The following is a 22,437-nucleotide window of genomic DNA, read 5'->3' as shown; positions in this document are numbered from 1 at the left end:
ATTTACTGAATTGTTGGGAGGATTAAAAACTATGTAGAAAGAGCTGAGCGAAGTGACGCCCACACAGAGAGTGCTCAGCGCTCATGAGACAGCATCAGCACGACAGGATCGCATGTATGTTGCTTTGGAGCCATCAGTTCTTAGGTGGCAAAGCTCTGATTCCCAAAAGAAATGCTCTAACTACCTAAGTTTTTAGAAAGTTTGGCTTCCTAGGCTACCTGGCAAAAGTACACAAATACGCTGTGCTAATAACATGGAAATGTGTCCGGAGAAGTGGATGCAGAGCTCCTGCGGGGACATCAGGTGACCTTTCCTAGTCCTCAGTCTTGAGAGTGTCAGTAAGGACTTCCCCTTCTGTCTGGGAGTCAGTGGCAGAGGACCTGCCCTGAAGGCCTGGTGTTGTGAAGCGGGGCGCCAGTGCGGGGTGTAAGCTCTGTGCAATGCAGAGCTCCAGAGGGACGTCCATGAAGAATAAACCCCTAACCATTTCTCTCCTCTAGTCATTTCATTCATCCGTGGCTCCTAACAATCAGCTCTGCGTTGCTTCTCATCACCATAAACTGTTTTTTTTAACAAACAGGTTCTTCCTGCCCTAGTCATATGAGGAATGAGACAGTTTTGTGGAAGCATAAAAGGGATTCCATCAGTTATAGAAAACACTGGAATGGGAATGATTCTGACTCTGGGGAAAAGCTGATGCATCCAGACATTCTGTGACAGGAGCTAGGAGAGGCGCACAGAGGTAGGACGCAGCACAAGGAGGAGTGTTAAACGACAAGAGAGAAAGGACATGAAATGGGGCTCACACTGGCTGGGGCATAGGGAGCAGAAGGTCAGAAAAGTGGCTCTAGGGTTGCATCCTTCCCTTCTCTAATATCAGGAGTCACCCTAATCCAGTAATGGGACCAGGAAAGAGGCAGGAAATGGGGCTGGGGACTGCCAGCCAGGGCAGTTGGATAAGCCGTGGTCCCGCTTGGGCAGTAACCCAGTGCCCCAGCCCCAAGGCAAAAATATACAAGAAAAATGACGTTTTCAAGGCTATCTGACAACCCAGGCTTCGTAGTCAGGGCCTGCCATTAGGAAGGCACTCGGGGTGAAGAACACACTCGGAGCACATGAGGACATCACTGTGTTCTTACAGCTCAACCAAACCTGCAGTCAGGAAAGGCTTAGTGTAACAGGTAACAGGTAATGGCAACATCATACCTGTTTTATCCAAACTACTGTCCTGTAATGTTAAGGATTTGTTTCTTTTCTTGATCTTCTTTCCTTTCTCCATGGTTCTCTCGGCTTCGTGGACACACTCCACATTAAACCACAGCGAGACGCTGAAGCCTTCCGACAGATGGGGCCAGCAGTTCTGCCCCAGCAAGGCCAAGTGGACTGGGGCTATGTGCCAAGAGGAGAGCAGCTGCTGGGGGAAACTTCCGCTCTCGGTCTCTTTCCTGCTCCGGGAACTCCGTGCTCTTCTTAATAATCCCAGGGCCTTACTGTTTAGAATCCCAGGGCACTTTTGTGATGAAACGCCATTGCTTAAATTTGGAGTATGCAGGAGAGGGAAGGTTAGGTACTGGGAAGGGCTCATCGTAATGTCGCTTTCAATAATTTTCAGAATACCCAGAAGAAGTACTTCCTAGAGAAAAAGAATAAATAAATACAAAATGTACACTGAAATTCAGGTTATAAATGAAAATACAAGCATATCTACACACATATCAGCATTCCTAGTTAAATGCCTATTTCCTATCTACCATACCACTAAAATGTTCATAAGATAAAAAGATTTTATTCTTTAAATATGTAATCTCTCATGGTTAATATTAGATTTAGGTGCCATTTTTTGGGGCACAAGCCTGAAAGTTATGAATTGGTTTTAAGTATTAGATGTCAATTCTAATAATATATCCAGAATAATTTCTACAAAGAAAGATGTATATTTCCCAGTAGGCTATAGTTGCTTCTTTAAATTATTTTTAAGTGAAGGATAGAACCAGAGACCTTACAAATTCTCCAGATTTCTGAATGATATTTATAGCCTGACTGACTTCATAAAATTGAGTGGCTCAATTACTTCCAACTTATTTTACATGACTTTTCCTAATCAAATAAATTTTCTTTCATCTGTTTTGATAAACCAAAATAAGGGTTTTTAGGTTTTACTCACAAATTATAAATTTTGGGTTAAATGTAGAATTATAGAAAATGTAAGAGAGGAGATGAGCATTTAATTAAAGAGAAAAGTAATGACTAAGGAGACAAGTGGAGTAGAGAAGAGTATCTTAGTCCAATACGCTGCCGAGTGTGTGCCCTATGCCCAAAATAACAGCTAACGTTGATGACAATGATGAGAACCGCACTCAGGGAAAGTAAAAGAAACATTTCATAAATACAGTCAGTTATCAAGTGTCTACATTAGTGTTTGTTAACCTTGTGTTCCACAGAGCCCCTCGGGGTCCACAAGCTGGAGTAAGCTGCTGAAATGGGCAGGACTCAAGAACATTCAACCTTGCTTCAAAGAAAGTAGCTCCAAGCTTTTGTTTTATTTGTTTATGCTTCAAGCCAAGATTTCATTATTAAAATGAGTTTCTCGGCAAAGAACAGTTGAAAAGTCACTAAGCTACACCAATGGAAAGAAGTGATAGAAGATACCTGAAGGGTAGATAATAACTTTCTAAAAAGAGGATAATCCTTAAAATGGTAAAAACTAATCACAATTAAGTTCTCTTTAGTAATTAAAATTATTTAGCGTTTCTTAAGAACGACGACTTGGGGTGGGATAAGGCAATGGGACTATGAGTCCAGTGACCAGGCTGGTTAGCCAAAAGAGAAGTGAAACAGTTAAAATAAGTGCAAATAATAAAATGATGAAGAACTTTACACATATTAACATGGAGTCGACTGCATAATCATTACCACATTAAAAGACAGAACTTAGTGATTTCCAAGTCATTTTTTAAAATATTCTATTAAGTATCAGTGAAAAAATTTTAAAATTATGGCATATTTACTGTACAAGGAGATTTCTCCAGAAATATTCTCAAAAGAAGGGTTAACTCTTCTGAACATGTTCTTGAGCTCATCAAAGATACCAAAAGGTCCACCAATACTCTCTGGCATGCTAAATTAAAGAAAGATAGAGGGGAAAAAATTAAAGCCAATACATAATTAAAGGTTCCAGATAAACAATTTCACTGAAAGAGATCAAATACTATTGTCACATCTTCAACGGATTATAAACAACTAATAATCCAAAAATGTGCTGCAAAAATAGCAATACGATTAAATGCAAACCAACCCACTGACAAAAAAACAAAACCACTTTTCTTAAAGATGGGTCCTTTCCCAGGAGAGGTATTACTTAAAGAAGCGTAAATTAACACAGTATTTGTTAAAGAAGTTGACACTGTCAGTAACCACAAATAGTTTGCTACCTTATCTTGAAACTGTTTAAATTATAACTATTACTTTCTAAATTAGATGAGATAAATGGAAGTGTAAATATTAAAGATTATGAAAATACTTAAATATCACAAGCAATTATTTTGAACACTTTCCTCATTTCATTGTGAGGTTTAGAATAAAATATCATGGGTAGTACATAAATTCATAGAACTTTTTAGAATAAAGTAACTAATATCTGTAGCATATATTATAGTGTCCAAAGTATATTCACATGCATTACCTCAGCTAATCCTCACCCAAAAAAGCCCTATAGTGAAATCTTATCTCCCTTTTAGATACGACAGAAATAATCCTGATGAGGAAGCTGAGGAAAGCAGCCCTGTTTCAGCACCATGTTTTGTAGAGGTATGAGCTGAGGCAGTAGTGGAACAGTAGGCATATCTGGAAAGAAACTTGAATCAAGACTATAAAATAGCATGGACTTTATCCTGTAAGAAACACAAACCCATGAAAGGTTTTAGAGTAAGAACTATGAAAACTAGAAAATAAAGGAAAATAATTATTTCTCTTGCCTTTCCTTTGTGAATTACTCTAACTGAGCATAACCAAACAGTTGATGAGAGCAAGTTTTCTTTAAGTATTCCAGCTTATCCAAGAAGACGGAATGACAGCATGTTACCATTTTGCAAGTTCCTAGGCTATGACCATCCATGGCTCCTGGTGTCCCCCAAAGAGAGACAATCAGACATTATGTGCCTCTGATGGAGGCACAGATTCCTGCCTGTAAAATATTCCAGTCAAAAAATGGTCAAAACCCAAATCTGATTAGGTTTCTAGATCTTACTGCCAACTGAAGGAAATATAAGACAGAGAGGATCATGTTAAACAATTCCCAGGGACATAACTGCCAAAAATCAGAATGCAGATGCCTCATGATAGATGACCTGGTTTCTTCAACCAAAAAAAATTGCAAGGGTGGGGGGAGTAGACACCTACAGATGAAAAGATTTGAGATATATCTGCTAACTATAATATATGAACCTAACTAGGATTCTGATTTTTTAAAAAAACACTATAAAATAAAGTGTTAGATAATCATGGGCTGGGAGGGCGGGATAAAGTAGTATGATCAAAGTAAAGTATATGTATGTGCTTAGACTTTTTTTTTTTTTCCAGTTCTAAACTAAAAGGTTCCAGTTCAAAATGAGGGAATGAAGATATATATATTTATATATATTTGCCTTTGTCTACTACTGAAAACCCACCGAACTGAAAGTACAGAATTATAAAAAGAAAGAAATCTGTAACAGCAAAAAGAGTGAGGAAGTCAGTGGGCACTGGGGGCACAGCAGATTTAAAAATATTTCTTGAAGATGGAAGGGCAGAGAGATAAAAGAGAAAGCTGCTGCTTAGAATCTCTTTGAATTACAAAGGGGCTCCAAGAAGAGGAGAGCCCATAGGTCTGTCTACATTCCGGAGAGGAAGTAAGGATAGGGCTACAAATGCAGGGATTCATACAAGGTCTGTCTGGAAACACCTACCTCTCTCCTAAATTCTGAATACAGAGCACAGATAGCTCGGCTTTTACTTTTATGCCCCCAGCCTGATAACTGTTTAAAGAAACTCCCTGGATTGCCAGGCAAGGACTGAGACAGAACGTGGGACAATCAGCATCAGGCTACCAGGTAGACATGTACAGTCTGCAGACGGGCCAAGTTGCTCAGCTAAGGGAAAAAATACGAGCTAAAAGAAAACCGGAATGCTATTCACCAAGCCATGCCTCCTGGCATTGAGCTGTGTTGCCCAGATGAAGGGATGGCTTTTTCTTACACAAAGACACTATTCACTAGCCAAGCCCTATATGTGGAGGACATATTTTTCTAATGTACACAAAATGCCATTTGAGGGAACAGTACCCTAATGGCCCTCCCAAGTGAAGCTCTCTTTATACGGTATTTGGGGAGCGTCTATCTTCCATTGGCACATGCACACAGAGCTCTTCAACACACTGCCCGTTCAGGGCAGATGCCAAACAGGAAAGCAAATTTACAACATTAGCTTCAACAGCTTTCTTAAATAGAAATAGCCAAAATAGGTTCAAAAAGTATTTGAGAATCAGCAACATAAATAAGAAAAACCAAGATATAAAAGACAAACAAATTGATTAACTGACCCGAGAGAGAAAATAAATAATTTAGGGTAGAGAAGATATCTTTCTAAAATGTTAATTACTAAATCCAGATATATTTAAGAAGATATTATATCCTTATATGAAAATGGAGTAACCAGAAAACAAACAAACAAAAAGAAGCTCCTAAATATTAAGAGATAACTGCCAAAATTAAAAATTGAACAAAAGGTCAAAAGGTTGGAATAGAATGGAAGAAATCTGCCAAAACATGGCACAAAAAGAGAGAAGGAGGTAATGTGAGAGGAAAGCTAAGGCATGCAAGACCAATTCAGGAAGGCCCAAGATTATGATCCAAATGTAGAAAAGAAGAGAGCAGAAAACATGGAGAGGAGAAAACTACTCTTTTCTTTGTGACTGTAAGTTCGACCTTCCTAGATATGACACCAAAAGCATTGTGACAAAAGCCAAAGATAAATTGGTCTTCATCAAAATAAAAAATGTGTGCTTCAATTATACATCCTCAAGAGAGTGAAAAGATAAGCCAAGGATTGAGAGAAAATATTTCAAGTCATACACCTCTGATAAGGGGCTTTTATCTAGAACATACTTAAAAATTCTTATATTCAACGATTAAAACCACAAATTACCAAATTTGAAAATAGGTAAAGTCGATTCAGTCGATTAAGTGTCTGCCTTCGGCTCAGATCATGATCCCAGGGTCCTGGGACTGAGCCACTCGTTGGGTTCCCTGTGCAGCAGGAGCCGCTTCTCCCTCTCTGTGCCATTCCCCCTGCTTGTGCTCTTTCTCTCTCTCTCTCCCTTGGTTGCTCTAGCTGTATCTCAAATAAATAAATAAAATCTAAAAAAAACTGGTAAAGAATTGAATAGAAATTTCTCTAGAGATATCCAAGGAAGATGCACAGATGGCCAACAAGCACATGAAAGTATGTGTGACAACATTAGCCATCAGGAAAATACAAATCATAACCACAATGAGAGTAACATGGCAGGCCCACTAAGATGGATATAATGAAAAAGACGGGTCATAACAAGTGTTAGCAAGGATGTGTAGAGATTAGAATCTTCATATACTGTATGGAATGTAAAATAATGCAGCCACTTTAGAAAACACTCTGGCTGCTCCCCATCTGAAAGTTACCACTGTACCCAAAAGAAAAGAAAACACATGTCCATGTGGAAACTAGTGCGTGAGTGGTCATAGCGTTATTCCTAAGAGCAAATAAATGGTAATGTTTGCATAACTCTGCAAATATACCAAAAAACACAGAGCTGTATATTTTAAATGGGTGAACTGTGTAGGTAGGAATTCTCTCTCAGTAAAACTGTCATTAAAAGGTAATGTGACAGAGTTTCTCAGAGCTAAGCCAGAAATAAGTCTTCATATCTAAAGGACCCACTAAGTGTCTACCATAATAAATACAAACATACCCATATAATAAATAAGTAAATGGAGAAGGAAAAGCTTTTCTTTATGGTATAATCCCAATTAAATATAAAAAGAATAATGGAAATAGAAAATCACTATTTGGCAAATACCACAGAATTAACAATTTCAGTCAAGAATCATCAATGGGTGCCAAGGATTAGTGGGTTCAAGTATGATGAAAAGAAAATATTTACATAGTCTCAAGTTATGTACCCCACAAGATACTTACTAATTATAAAGAAAAAACAGTAACTTTACAATGGAGAAACCTGGCAAGACACTACCTTAACCAAGTGATCAAAGTCAACATCACAGTAATAAGATATAGACATCATGAACCACAATATGATGCACTGTGAAAGGCACAACGTCACTTACGAGGTCTGTTTGCCAAAAATGTATCTCTCAAATTTAATCATGAAGAAACACCTGACAAACCTGAATTAATGTTACATGTATGTTAGACTTCTCCAACTAAAATATAAGTTTCTATTATAATGTCTCCACATTACATATTCATTATGAATTCCTCAAATGTCTGTGAAAGTACAGAGTGGAGAGTGGCACTCAGTGTCTGATAAGGCAGGAACACAAGGCCAAGTCTATGTACATGACCCTGAACAACTCACTCAGTCACTTGGAATCTAGACATTCCTCTCTATAAAATCAAGATACGATATGGTATGTCTATTGAACAAAAGAGATGATGCATATAAAGCGACTTTTGAAATCACAGGGCACTATGCCAATGGAAGTCATTATTAACTCTTCATTTCACATAACAACAAAATAATTTCAAAGCTATTGTGTAAACAACAAAATAATTTCAAAGCTATTGTGTAAAACTAACAGTTTCAACGCACCTTGAAAATCAGAATCAGCCTGTGTTAAAATACTCAAGAACCCTCCTAAAAGATTTTTCACAGTTCCCTGAAGATTAAAAAACAAAACATAAGAAATTAAATTTCTTACCTCATGAAAGCATGAAGTAACTGTAATGTCATGATAAGTGATTTGATACTCTACTATCTATACATATATAAATATTTTCAAATAACTGAGAAGAACGCTATGTGTACAATTACACACTTTTCATTTTCTTTTATTTTTAGGTGGTTTATACATTTATGTTTTTCATACTGTTTTTGTTTTCTGGTTTTTCAAAAACAGTGACTATATATTAAATGTAATTTATAAAATATTACCCATTCTCAGAAATAATACAAGGATTAGTTAGCCAACAACATTAATTTTTTATGCTGCTTTAGAGAACTATGGAATTAAAAGATTTTTAGAACACCATTTGTACATAAAAACATACCTAAGGTATTATAAAAGATAAATAATCATCTCAATTTTCAGACAAGTTGAGTTCTAAATAAGGAGATGAGTGACTGGGGCATGCGTATGATAAACATTCACCACATTTACTATATGCATCTTTTACCTGTTGCATGAGTAGAAAAATATTCTTTTCCTTTTGTCTGATGATTTTCAAAAAACTCTCAAATACGTGGGCAAGTACATCAAGTTTGGCTTTACCAGTAGAAAGCAAGTTTAATTCCAGCATACAAATCTCAGGATATATGATTTCCCCTTCAGTGAAAGTTTCAATCAAGTCCTTTGGACTGCTTAACACACTAAAACCTTCTGCTTCAGGTTTCAAGTCTACACCTGAAAGAGGAAAAGAAAAAGATGATTTTTATTTCTTAAACCCTAAATAAATATTTCAAATCTCACTTAACATTTTAGGAGATCTTGTGGCAAAGTGCCCTTTGCAAGAAGATTCTCACACAGCCTTTTCCTACATGGCAACTTTTGATTAGAATAAGTATCTTGGAAAATCAAGTCTAATGGATATTTTGAAGATAAACGAGTGGCTTAAAAGTAATTTTGATCTTCAATAGAATTATAAATATCAACAGTAACTTTTATAGACATAAGATACAGGGGCACCTGGGTGGCTCAGTGGGTTAAAGCCTCTGCTTTCGGCTCAGGTCATGATCCCAGGGTCCTGGGATCGAGCCCCGCATCAAGCTCTCTGCTAAGCAGGGAGCCTGCTTCCACCTCTCTATCTACCTGCCTCTCTGCCTACTTGTGATCTCTGCCTGTCAAATAAATAAATAAAATCTTTATAAAAAAAAAAATACAGATTTAACACATTTTCTCTGACACAAGTGGGAAAAACACTATCCCAAACTTTCTGACCCCAAAATACCTAAATCATAGGCTAGTTCATTTGCCCGTTCAGATCTCTGTGAAAATGATAGCTTCAGCTATTGGTTGGATAAATTCTATACTTTGTCTTCTTCATAAGTGAGAAATGGACACTGTCACTGAATATTACATTTTGGAAAATTTGACTGATGTGCTCTTAAGACTGACTGTAGCGCTGTTTAAAAAATGTTCATGTAGTTAAGAAATTTATAAATGTCTACATGATTAAGAACTAATCAGCAAGCCCATAAAAAGGAGGAGGTCTGTCATTATAAAATGTCAGTACACTGATAAAACCTACACCATTGAACTAATATTTTTTCCAAAAGTGCTTGCTCAGAAGGTAGGAATGGGAGGAGATGGGAGGAAAGGGGTTAAAAGGTGCAAACTTCTAGTTACAAGATAAATTAGCACGAGGGATGTAATAGACAACATGAGGACTATAGTGAACACTGCTGTGTGATACGTAAGAAAGTGGTCAGCAGAATAGAACGTACAAGTTCTCATCACAGGGAGAAATTCCTTTCTTCTTTTCTTTTTACTGTATGTGTATAAGAGGATGGAAGTTAACTTATACTATCGTGATCATTGTTTCATAATATTTGTAAGTTAAACCATCATGCTGCAGATCTTAAATTTCTACAGTGATGTATGTCAATTATTTCTTAACAACACTGGAAAAAAGAAAAGTTTAATAAACCGAGTAAGTTATATGAATCTGTGTGTGGCTATATACATATACACATACATAGATGCTTTCAATTTGTGGCTGCTTTTGCTCTTTTCACTCTTTATTATACACAAACACTTGCTATGGGTCCAACAAGACCTTTCCCTTAGGACACCTACAATTATTCCTTCATGCAATGGGAAAGAGAAACTAGACTGAGGAAGACCAGGTGCTGGAAACGGTGAAGACTAGCAGTCCTGGAACGGCCATAAGGCCAACATTCAAGAGATGGAGTCTTCCAGAAAGATCTTGGCTCCAAAAGCCCATCTATTCTGTTCTACCCAAATTTTAAGCCCAGAGACAAAGGATCATGTTCAATCCAAGGGACAAGCTGGGTTGCGGTGAGTTAAGAAATCTGGGCTGCACCATCCTTGGATGTCACAGAAAGATGTCTATACTCCTTATATTAATTCATCTTTCTAACAAACTGCCTGAAATGCTCTTCCTGTCAGTGTCTGTCTGGATAGATTTTTTAAAAAATTTAGGCCTCACTATAAACCGAACATCTTCAGTGAGACCTTCTCTGACCGCCCAACCACTATCACATCAGCCTGTTTTATTTCTTCATATTGTTCACTTCTGACACCTGGTGTTTGTTTTTTTCTACTGGAATATTGATGAAAGCAGGGACTCTCTCTACCCTGTACTCTCAGGCATTCAGTCAATTTGGCAATAACAAAATATATCTGTATGACGTTGCCTATACAAATGCCAGAATTTATTGTCAAGATCAAATAAAATGAAGCAATGCACTTTTTAAATGGCAAGGCAATACACAATTCTAAAGTGGTATCACCGGGGCGACTGGGTGGCTCAGTGGGTTAAGCCGCTGCCTTCAGGTCATGATCTCAGGGTCCTGGGATTGAGTCCCGCATCGGGCTCTCTGCTCAGCAGGGAGCCTGCTTCCCTCTCTCTCTCTCTGCCTGCCTCTCTGTCTACTTGTGATCTCTCTCTGTCAAATAAACAAATAAAATCTTTAAAAAAAAAAATAAAGTGGTATCACCGCAGCCACTTTGCTAATTGATAATCTGACTTGCAAATCCAATCACAAGTACTTCAGTGGTATTTTACCATCATCTCGGGCTTCACTGTCCTCAGGATTGCTCTCGCTGTCTGCTTCATAGCCTTCTTCTTCAACCAAAAGTTTGAGACTGCAACACCGAGAGTCCTCAGCGTCTTCTGGAAAATCACCGGGTCGTGATGACAGTTCTTCCTCAGACGGATGGCGCTGTAAGATCAGCGCAATCAGAAGGTGAAAGTTGTAATATTTGCTCGTGTTTAGTAACAGAATGTTTATTACTCCAAAATCATTTTAAGGATAGCTTCTGAGTTTTCTTTAAGGAAAAAAGTCTCAGGAATCAATAACATGCACTATAAATTATGAAATTCATGCAGCAAAAAATTTCTAGACTCTCTCAACTTTATGAACATTTCAGAAATGAGGGTCTCTAACAGATGAAGCTATAGGTCATTTCAGTTTTACTGAAAAAGAAGTCTATGAAATTTCACTCTTAGTTACATAATAGGAAATGTCTAAAAACCACAATGAGTTGGAATTATATTTCTTACAACTTAATGCTAGCAAATAAATATTATTTTTACAAATTTGTTCAGAGAAAAAGTCATTTCCATAGGATTTTTATAAATAAAATGTTTCATAAACTAGGTAACCAGAGTAGACATAAAAATTATTGAACAGACTCAATCTCAAAAAACAGATTGAGGGTTGCTGGGGGGAAGGGGGACGGGAGAGGGTGGTGGGGATATGGACATTGGGGAGGCTATGTGCTATGATGAGTGCTGTGAAATGTGTAAACCTGGTGATTCACAGACCTGTACCCCTGGGGATAAAAATACGTTATATGTTTATTAAAAAAAAATTATTCAACAGGATTAACTTTAAGATTTCAGAATCCAGTTGTCCATATACAAGCATTTGGGAAACTGAGAGCATTAATTCTGGTGCAATAACCTGCTGCATGAAATCTTCCTTTTCTTATAAAAATGCTACCAATATCTTCACTTGAGAACACATTTCCACTTGAAGCATGTCAGAGTACTTTACCACTGCAACATTAATGAAAGGTAGGAATAAAATAGTATTTTAACACTTTCCAATTCCAATTCCAATTCCAACTGATGCAGGAATATGACAAAGGCAATGGTTGCTATTTCAGTAAGTTTTTTAAAGTTATAACAAACAGCAACATAAAATATTGTGGCAGAGGATTATAAAATGTCATGTATCTGGCTAGACTGAGAAATTAAAAGAGAAGTTACACAAAAATAAAGGATAGTATTATTAAGAAGTTACATAAAGATAAAGGACAATTAGTTAAAGGTTAAAGAAACTTGAAAGAAGAAGCTAATTTCTATGCAAGTATAGTCATTTTTGTTTGAGTGATGTAAAATTAAAATGAATAGAGGGTTCTGGAAATACTAACTGTATATTAGGAAAGGATCAGAAGATAGGATCAGAAAAAACAGCTGAGTCATCACCATCCCTGAACTATCATTTAATAAACTATCAGTTATATGTAAGACTTATCAAATCATACATTTCTGTCCCACTGAGAGTAAGTGTCAGTAAATTGCCACATTGCTCTGGTTTTTTATGAGATAGGGCACTGAGTAAATGCTATCCACCCCACAGATGGAGATACAACACCCAGAATTCACCTGACCAAATCCTGGCCCATGTGTTCTAATCACATTCGTAAGGGCCCTACTCCCATCCCACACATGTCTGCCTCTGCCAGTCACACCCAAACAACACACCTGGATCTTATCCATACCTTCTCAGTCATAGCATCATGGTGTTCAAAATCTGCTGAATGATTCCCCAGTGCGACTCGAAGCAGGGCATCAAATAAAGGCTTTGCTAATTCTGTTTCAGTCACCTTTGATTGGGAAAGATGGTCCCTCATTTCAAACAATATATTTTCCACAGACAAGTTCTAAGGTAAAATAAAGGATACTAAGAGTATTAATAACATGCTTTAAAAAAAGGTGACAAAATAAATAATATTTACTTAATAAGTAGAAACCTAGTCCATTTATTTGCAGTAGATATGAAAGTAAAAGGACTATAAATATCTAGCTCTTATACAAATACCCAGTTACAGTTAATAACATTTTTATTTATCAAATGCTTCACTCACCTTGTTTCATTCTGAATTTCAGTGGATCACAAATTAACTGTATCATACACAAAAAAGATTAGTTGAAACTTCAGAGTTTTAATTAACTATCTCTACATTTTACAAATGCCTTATTCTTAGAGATTCTGTAAGACTCTAAGACGGGCTTAGATTCCAATCCCTTCCTCTCCCTTCCTTCTTTATTCCCTCCCTTCTGTCCTTGAAGGAAACTCTTGCTGCTGGCCTGTGTCCCTATATTAGGTGATGAGGCCACAAAGATAGATATGAAACTGACTTCTCCCTTAATGAATTCCCTCCACCCAGCGTAAGAAACAGATTCTTGTAGACAAGGCATGATGATGACCACACTAGAGCTATAAACAAAGTTCTAGGATAATCAAAAAGAGAGAAGGTGCCTGAGAGACCTGTCAAAAGTATCCGGGGAAGGGGTCGTATGAGATGGACAAGAACAAGTAGTAGCGGACAGGCATCGAGGCAGAAGTCTGCTGGTCAGAAGAACACATCCAGAATTCCTAACAAGGAGTGGCATCTTGAGAAGCTGTCAGCTAGCTCAGTGCGGTGGATGGCAGCATGGTGAAGGGAGGCAGGACGCGAATCTAGGCACGGAAGTGAACACAAGACACTGGGGCTCTGTATGCAGGGCCTACGGAGTCTGGGGTTTTAACTTTGAGCACTGTGGAGACATCAGGATTTTTTAGATAGGAGTTAACAGGGAGACAGGAACTGCAGCAGGGAAAGCCTATTGGCTGACAGAACAGTTAGGAATGGTTATGAACAGGAGGTCTGCCATATTTGAAGTTTCTTTAGAAGCAGGTCCTGAAACTGAGGACTCTTTCCAGCTGAAGAATGGTCTCAGGAAAAATCTGTAGGGTTGTGAGGGAAGCAGAATATATTTGGGGGTGGTGGAGGGGGGAATTCAGGCAAGAATGTGGTTTCAGAATAAATGCTGGGCTCCAGCCTAATTCCATGGGAAGCTCTGGAGCCCGGACTGCACCACAAAGATTGTCCCACTCCACAGAGCTGTATCTATCCATCACTGGCTATGAGCACCCTTCCCAGGTGTCTACAGAAGGGGCGTCTTCCAGGAGCCAAGGGCAATCCTGAGGAGACAATTCACATCCCTGGAGCAATGGCAGATGGGTGCCTCAGCTTGGTAAAGGGGATCTGAGCAGGGCACCGAACAGCGTCACACTGAGATTATAAAGTCTGAACTTTGAAACACAAAGCCCATTACTACTCATCCGACACATAATGCGTATCTAATGCCTTTCAGGGTTGGTAACTTCGATACACGTGGTTTTGCATTCCAAAGTGAACTGTAAGCGTCTTGAGGGCAAGACCTGGGTCATGTACTTCTCTGTCCTCCACAGCACCTGACACTGGGCTAAGCATAAAGAAGCTTCTCAGAACTTATAATCTTAGGAAAAACAAAATGGCAATAGTATTATGTTAGAACTTTCAAACAAGGAAAGTAAAGCACAAAAGCCGAATAAAGGAGAAGTTATTACCTGATTAGGGAACTCTAATTCCGTTTTTTGCTGACTAGCTCTGGTGCTGTGAAGACAAATGGCAAGAAGGGCTTCCAAAAGTCGGATGCTCTGCAGGGAAGTCTCACTTTCTCGACTCCTGAGTCCCTCTGCTCCCTCAGGAGCAGCCTCAGTAGCTGAAATACGTCCCCCATTTATGGAAGAGAGACACTGTGACTCTAATTTACCTACACTGTCAGCAGTCCTGTTTCGACCACCCAGTTCTGACACTGTGGGGTCTCTTTTGACAGTTGAAGATAGTAAGTCTTCCCTCATGGTGATCTCAGACGGAGACGTTCCATTTATATCTTGGTTTTCATGTGCGTGGAGGTCTCCTTCCCTTTGTCCTTGCTCCTCTCCCTGATTTCTGAACAGTTTCTGTATGATCATAAATATTAATTTATGGCAAGCCTGGAAACCACCAAGCCTGTAGAACTGTTTCTGGAAAACCGGACTCAACATGTAGATCCAACGACACATGGACCAAATGTCTGCTGCTTGGTGCATATGTTTGGGAGAAGGCAAGACGAGGCTCTCGGGAGATACACATGGCGGCATGCGACGTAAAGGCTCACTGGCTGTACTGTCATAGCCAGAAGTATCTTCTGAGTCATTGGCCGACTCTCTGTCAGATTCTGCTTCCTTACTGACACATAAGAATGCCACACAGAGGAAGAGGTTTATCATGTTGATGTGAACATCCTGATTAACAGACTTCCGTTTCTTCGGATAGGCTTCTTTGAGGCTGGCATAAAATTTGCTAAGACTTTGGGGAGAATCTGAGCAAGCTTGCTGGTTATGAAAAGAAGTACCTACATTTAAAGACGACAAGTCCTTCTGTTCGACGTCTATCCCATCAACACCTGGAATTGAAGAATCTTTTTGTTGTTCCCCTAGGCTGATTATCAGTGTTTCAAAGGCTTTTAGGGAATGACTTCGAATACCATCTAAGTAATTTAATTCAATTAGTTGACTTACTCCATTACAACTTAAAAACAAATCTCTTATTATCCTGTGAGAGAAAAAAAAAACACAAGATTTTACATATAGAAACATCACTTATAAATAGGTACGTATACTATTTAAATACGTCATTGCTGCATGTGGTATATATTAAACACTAATCGATTCATCAATTATCTGGCTGGTGTTCTTCATGACAGCAGGATCTCAAATTATTTTCTAATTACTTTCATATACATCCTTCTTCAAACATCACAAATATGACTCCAGCATTATTTAGGAAGAATAGATTACACACACACACGAGTTAAATGAAGCAACTCAGGGAAGAATACTTTTCCCCAACTGGCAGGTTCTGTGTAAATTCTAAACGACACAACCACCTCCGCACTTGAGATGGACAGACTCTGACAACAGGCAAGTCTGTGTGTGTCCATCTGTTTGTCTGCCTGCTGGCTTACTCGGGAATTTTTGTGTGTTTTACATCTGCACCGCATAAAGGGAAGGAACCAAGCTGCAGATCTGAGTCTTAGGTGAGACTCCTGGGTCTGGATCATTGGAATCCTACTAATAACTAAGTAAGTCAGCTCAGTAAAGATCCAAGTTGTCCACAAATATGCCAGAGAGTTACAAAACTTTTCAAATCAAAGTCAGTTTTATTTAAACTACGTGAGGATGTCAGAAATTTAAAAAAAATTGTAAAGATAATGATGACAGGTTATATATTATTATGTTTTTGAAATGGTATACACATTAATTTAGAAGACCAGACTATCAGAAGCAAGCTTTATTTATGTAATTATTTTTTAAGTACCAGACTTAACAATCACAAAATCTGAAAATTTACTGGTAGAATTCTAAGTAATTTGGATTTTCTTTCCTTTTTTTGTTTAAATTTTAGTTTATTTATTTGTCAGAAAGAGAGAGAGAGAGAAAGAGAGCACAAGCAGGGGGAGGCAGAGGGGGAAGAAGGCTCCCCACTGAGCAAGGAGCCCAACACGGGACTCAATCCCAGGACCCTGGGATCATGACCCTAGCCAAAGGCAGATGCTTAACCAACTGAGCCACCCAGGTGTGGCTTAATCATCTTCTTTTTGCTTATCTGTATTTTCTGTTTTTCCTATATACACTGTGTATATAATAAATGTAAATGTGGTGTTTAAGAAATCATAATCCCCTTAAGTCTACTGCCTTGACAAATAATTATCATTTTAGGTATTGTGTATTTTACAAAGCTGTAAATAAGTGGGTGATATTTCTAATTTTGTATGTTTTATTGATAAAATATTATTAGCAATTTCTCATGTCACAGCATGGTCTTTGTAAACATTATTTTTAATGGCTAATAACATTCTGTCAAGTAAATATAAATTAATTAATTTAACCTTGCCTCTGCTATTGGATATCTTTGTTGTGTCCATCCTTCCCTCACTGGTATACATTTAAAACTTTTTTCCACTGAGAAATTAAAATCAATGGCTCTGTGCTCTTCCCTATAACTACTCCAGGAAACTGAAATAAATTAATAGATCAATAGATCAACCAATTAATACAAGTAAAGCAAACTCTGACATGGGATGGGAACACTTTTTGTTGTTAAGATAAATTAAATCCTAGGAAAGAATAATGGGTAAAGACATTCAAAAGCACACAATAAGGAAACGATATCTGCACAGATGCCCACATACGAACCTGGACTTAAGCAGAGTAGGCAGGGTTTTTAAATAAATCTGCAGCACTTCCTGGGGCAAACACTGGTCATGATGGGGACATGCGTGCGTCTGAGCTGACGTGATGCTACGGTGTTGACAATGGTGTGCTAACTCGACGCCTCGCTGGAGCACAGGGTTAAAGACGGAATGATACAGTTTCCACCGCACAACGACATTGCCTCTCTGCATTAGAGAGCAGATGTGATGTGCGATCTGTACGCTACGTAACCTGTCTTCCTCAAAAACAAACTTCTGATAAGCCTCTAAGGCGTCCCATTTCCACAGCAAGTCTTCAGATCCACTGCTGGGCAGGATCCCTTGAAATCTGTAGGCAGGGCTGGCCAGACCTGGGTAAGGAGTGGCCTCACACGAGTTTCCCTGCAGCGTGTCTTCCAATCTGGCGAGTTGATCAGGGTCCATGGTACAAATATTGCAAGCCGCTTGTTTAATTTTTTGCGGGGCCTCGGCTCCTCCCAACTGATCCAAGATAAGCTTGTTGAGGACATTCAGTATATGCTGCTGAACGTGCTTCAGCGCGGGCAGCTGGAACGCATGGAGCAGAGGGACGATCACAGATTTGGGGTCCATGCAGCAGCAGACCCCCACGGTCTGGATGCCGGACAGGATGTGGACGCAGGTGGCGCTCAAGGATGCCTGTCGCAGCAAGCGCAGGCACTGGTGGGCGCACACCGCGACGCAGCAGCAGCGCTCAGGATAATGAACGTCTCCCTCCACGGTCTCCTCGAACGGGTTTTGGGAAACCTGGTTTTTAAAAGCCGAAACCAGGAGGCCCGAGAGGTCTCTGTGATGGTGCATAAAGTGAGAGTACTCACAGCGCCGGTGCCTTCTCCTCGTACACAGGGAATGATGAAGCTGCTCGGATTTCACCTTCTTAACGGTGCCCATGATTTTCATCACACTGCTGACGAGGGCTTTCAGGTGTTCCGAGGCCTCGGTGGGAGCGCCGTCCCGTGCAGCCAGCCACTCCATCTGAAGAACGGCTGTTTCAAATAAACTGAATCCGTGGTGCTGAATGAATTCCTGAACCAAATCCATGGCCTGGCTGAAGAAGAAGGGATTGGAAGCTGCACTTTGAAGACAGCAGATCAGGATCTGCAGAACCCCTTCCAGAAGCTCCGGTAAAAGAAGGGCTCTGTGACGATACTTTGAAAATGCAAAACCTTCTCGAACCTCCTGTAGTGTTCTCTTTTGTCTCGGTGCAAAGGGGTCAGGCTGCTTTTCTAGGCAAGTTCTAATTTTTAAAGCTGCTCTCAACAATTCCGTTAAGTTTTTCCTAAGGTTTTCTGGCATCGTCTCTGCAGTACTAATATCTACTGACATAAGATGCAACACTGTTCGAAAAAGCATCCGTTGAACCAAAGCCACTGGTTCTTCAGTCCAACCCATAGAAAGCGTCTGACTCTCCAAGTTGTCGCTTAGATTACAGCAGTCCCCAAAGCCTGCTAGAAATTCAGTCAGTGTGGGCACTACAGTGGCTGCCAGAGCAGAATTATGATTCAAGGTCATGTCAAACTTACAAACTTTCTCTAATAAAGATAACAAAACATGACATAAGTCAAAAGGAGAATTATTCATGTGACTGATAATAGACAAGGCAGCTGGCTCACTCAAAATGTCACTGTTTGACTCGTGTCTTGGAATAATCTCCTTGGAATGTTCCAAAGCCATGGTGTCAGGAGGAGTCTGTTCTTTGGTTGGTAAGTGATCAGGTTTAGCCATAAGGTGGTCGTCTTTAGGTGACTGGATTACAAAATGCTGTAGCAGACGGGGCCGTCGATGCTTATTCATTGCTATGCTCTTGTCATCCGAATTGGCTTCTGAGTCTGAGGTGGAGAGCCGTGTCTTTCTTGCATCTCTTATTGAATAGCGGTGGGTAGTTTTACGCTGCCGTCTGCTTTTTCGAAAAACGTTTACTTTCGCAGAAACCTGACCAGATGGGGCACTTCCTTCTAAATATAATTTTTCCTGAGTAGATCTTTGTGAACTTGAGTTCTTTTCTTTGGTCAGGATTATATCAGCTGAGAATGGTAGATTAAAATCTGTTAAGATAAAAAACAGAAGTTTAGACCTTAATATATTTTCAAACTCAGTTTGTACAGATGATTATTCTCTTATTTATCTTCCACTTTCAGAGCTTTTCCTCAGTTCCCCCCCCGCCCTAGGGCTGACTTCCTTTAGCTATCTGTCGTGTTCTCTGGGTCATTTCCCCCTACACTTATTCTTCTCATGCTATGTACCGGGTAGCATTGGTTCAAAGGATACAAATTGATTTTGAAAACAACAAAGGAGAACAAAATTAAGGGCGTAAATCTGATTTGAAACCATACATTGCATTCTGACATCAACATAAGAGACTCTAGATTATCTGGGATTTAGCACCACTATTCACACCATCTTACAAATCTCCTCTAATAGTGCCAATCAAGAAACAGGAGTATATTATATTCTCAAAAATAGCATTGAGCTTATATCCCTGATATAATGTAAGAACTTTAAGGTGATCCAAAATTATTTTAAAATCGTATAATAGGTACCAACTGTTCTCTAAGATTGAGGTTAAAAGAGTTCTTCATTCAAAATATTTACCGAATGTGCCACACACTGAACTAGGTACAGGCATCCCTGTTTCATCCTCAGTGCCTAGAACCTAGGGCCTGGTACATGGACCACATGCAACACCTATTTCTTGAGGAAATGAATAAACCCTTCTTACTAATTAAAAACTAAAATCAGTCTTTCCCTTTGCAATATTACATAGTAAGATCTATGTGAAAAATATAGTTCTAATTCAGAATGAATAAATAACAATCTATAAATAAAAGATCTGGGTCTCAAGAGAGAAGGGGAGAAATTAAAAAGAGTCTGACAAACTCCACCTATACAAAGGATGCAGGCCATGAAGACAACTTTCCTAAAAGAACACTAATCAGCTAGCTTAAGTGATAAATAATTTGTGAATTCTACAAATTCACAAGAAAATCAGAGCAGAGTTAGTGAATCAACAAATAAGCAGTAAAACAATATTACAAGACCTTAGATAATCCCCTAAAAAGAGAGCTCCGTATCAGGAATGTATTAAAAGTGCATATATGACACTGAAATACCAGATAGAAGGATTTATGTTTAACCTGATAGATCGTTAAACATCTCACAATTCACATATTACAGAAATGGTAAAGGCGAAAACTGTTAAACTGTTAATTCCTCCACTGAGACATTCACACTAAGTTTCAGATACTTAATATGATATATATATATGTGTGTGTGTGTGTGTGTGTGTGTAATTAAAAATTTTTTTTCAAAATCAGATACCAAAATAATCAGATACATAAAAATATGTGTTGACCTTAAGTTGTGATAATTCTATCTAGTCTTGAAACAAAATATTACTTCAAATTAATCTCTTCAAAGAACAGTAAAAAAATTAAACTAAACTGCCAAAGTCACCAGTAGAGTACTGATATTAAAAAGCAGTCTTTAAGATAGGTGACAGAGCAGCACCTGGGTGGCTCAGCCAATTGTCTGCCTTCAGCTCAGGTCATGTTCTCAGGGTCCTGGGATCAAGACCCAGATGCTGAGCAGAGAGACTGCTACTCCCTCTCCCTTTGCCTCTCTCTCTCTTTCAAATAAAAATAAAAATAAAATAAGCAAAGGAGCTTTCATTTCTTTCTTCAAACTTTCAACTATCCATTTCTCTGATGGGGCTGCACACCTAGACTGACCCTTTCTGCTAAGTGTTCTCTTTCCTTGTATATTTTCTGATCATTGTTACATTTGAATAAACCCCTAAGAAGCACATCGTTTTTGTATTATTAGCAGAATAAAAATGCCTAAAGAATTTCTAAATACCTAAATACCTAAAGAATTTCTCCTGTCAAGTATCATGCTAATCTATACTGCTCTGAATTTGAACTGGATCAACTATTAAGGCAGGAGGAGCTTTTCCACGGGTCTTCCTTCCCCAGTGGAATTTTGATAAACAAGGGATGTGATAAAAGAAACATACCTGCTGCCTTTTCTTCCTGAACAGGTATCTTCCATACCAGTGGAAGGAGCGACAGAAGTAGAGTAAGGAGCTCTTCTCTACATGTCAACGCCTGTATTAGAAACAAAGCAATCCTTCATGTCCTGAGGTCACGAGACACATAACTCCTAGTATCTTGTCTTAAACTGAGTCAAAAAATCCTTTTTCTTGAAAGGCTGCATTTGAGAAGCTAAGGGTCAAATTAATCTCAAATCCAGTGAAAGCTGTGGTGCTTTTCAACTTATAAACCCTTCCAAGGACAGAAGAATGTAAGGGTATTTAACAGTATTTAGCACATTCTTGCTGACGTTTCTGCAAACAGCTGTCATTACCACCATGCACATGGCAAGAATCTCTTACCTCTGAAGAAACAAATTTGCTAGGTGACAATGAAAAGTTAAGCCCTATTAATTAGCAAACCAATAAATGAAGTTACTAGAAAAACAAAGTCTTCATGCAGTTAAATGTAAAACGCAGAGAACACAATTTTAAAAAGAGAAATTGACATTATTAATAAAGGATATATATAGAGAGAGAAAGACTTATTAGTGAAGGTAATCTAATAAATATGTATTGACTGCACACTACGTCCACAGCACTTACTGTCTTACCCTTTCTGGAGGATATGGTCCTGGAGAAGGTCCCCTTATTTGGTCCATCAAATACATACACACAGACAGTTAAAGAACAACAGAAGGCATGTAGTATAAGTAAGTAGCTGGGTGTGGCACCGATACTCAGGAGTTCAGAAAAAGGAGCAATCAGTTCCAGTTAGAAGTGTGGAAATGGGACTGGAGCTGGAGAGCGAGACTGGGATGCTGTGGGGGTGGGGGGACATGGGTGGTCAGGGAATTAATGACAAATCAAGTTTAAGTTCCTCACTCCGGTCAGTGGGGAAGGAGCCACAGTAATATGTTCAGATTTGCTTGTTAGAAAGACCATTCTAGCCACTGTATGGAGACAGAATTGGGGTGGAAAGGGAAAGGAACTGGCCAGCGTTAGAGGAAGGGAAACAATAACCCAGATGAGAGACGATGGTAAACAGAAGTGCTCTACAGTAAAACTGAGAAACGGCAAAGAAGAACAGAAATGACTTGCAGTTA

At 38.9% G+C, this 22,437-nt stretch overlaps 1 protein-coding gene across 2 annotated transcripts in view; it reads right to left on the bottom strand.

The window, feature by feature from the left end:
* The window catches only part of LOC111160518 (lysosomal trafficking regulator), a 184,951-nt gene that overhangs the window by 109,251 nt on the left and 53,263 nt on the right, over positions 1 to 22,437 (bottom strand). For both annotated transcript variants that reach the window (XM_022523674.1, XM_022523675.1), the window contains exons 5-13: positions 21,317 to 21,407; positions 17,270 to 19,349; positions 14,597 to 15,626; positions 12,723 to 12,884; positions 10,999 to 11,155; positions 8,428 to 8,654; positions 7,844 to 7,910; positions 3,009 to 3,118; positions 1,207 to 1,633 (exon numbers count right to left, since the gene is read on the bottom strand). In XM_022523674.1, coding sequence (XP_022379382.1) covers positions 1,207 to 1,633; positions 3,009 to 3,118; positions 7,844 to 7,910; positions 8,428 to 8,654; positions 10,999 to 11,155; positions 12,723 to 12,884; positions 14,597 to 15,626; positions 17,270 to 19,349; positions 21,317 to 21,407 — 4,351 coding nt within the window. The remainder of the gene's footprint in view (positions 1 to 1,206; positions 1,634 to 3,008; positions 3,119 to 7,843; positions 7,911 to 8,427; positions 8,655 to 10,998; positions 11,156 to 12,722; positions 12,885 to 14,596; positions 15,627 to 17,269; positions 19,350 to 21,316; positions 21,408 to 22,437) is intronic.

The sequence above is a fragment of the Enhydra lutris genome, unplaced genomic scaffold (assembly GCF_002288905.1).
Source record: "Enhydra lutris kenyoni isolate GAN:26980312 unplaced genomic scaffold, ASM228890v2 scaffoldscaffold76, whole genome shotgun sequence".
Lineage (NCBI taxonomy): Eukaryota > Metazoa > Chordata > Mammalia > Carnivora > Mustelidae > Enhydra > Enhydra lutris.
The sequence above is the reverse complement of the archived record's forward strand: the minus strand, read 5'-3'. Positions and strand labels throughout refer to the sequence as shown.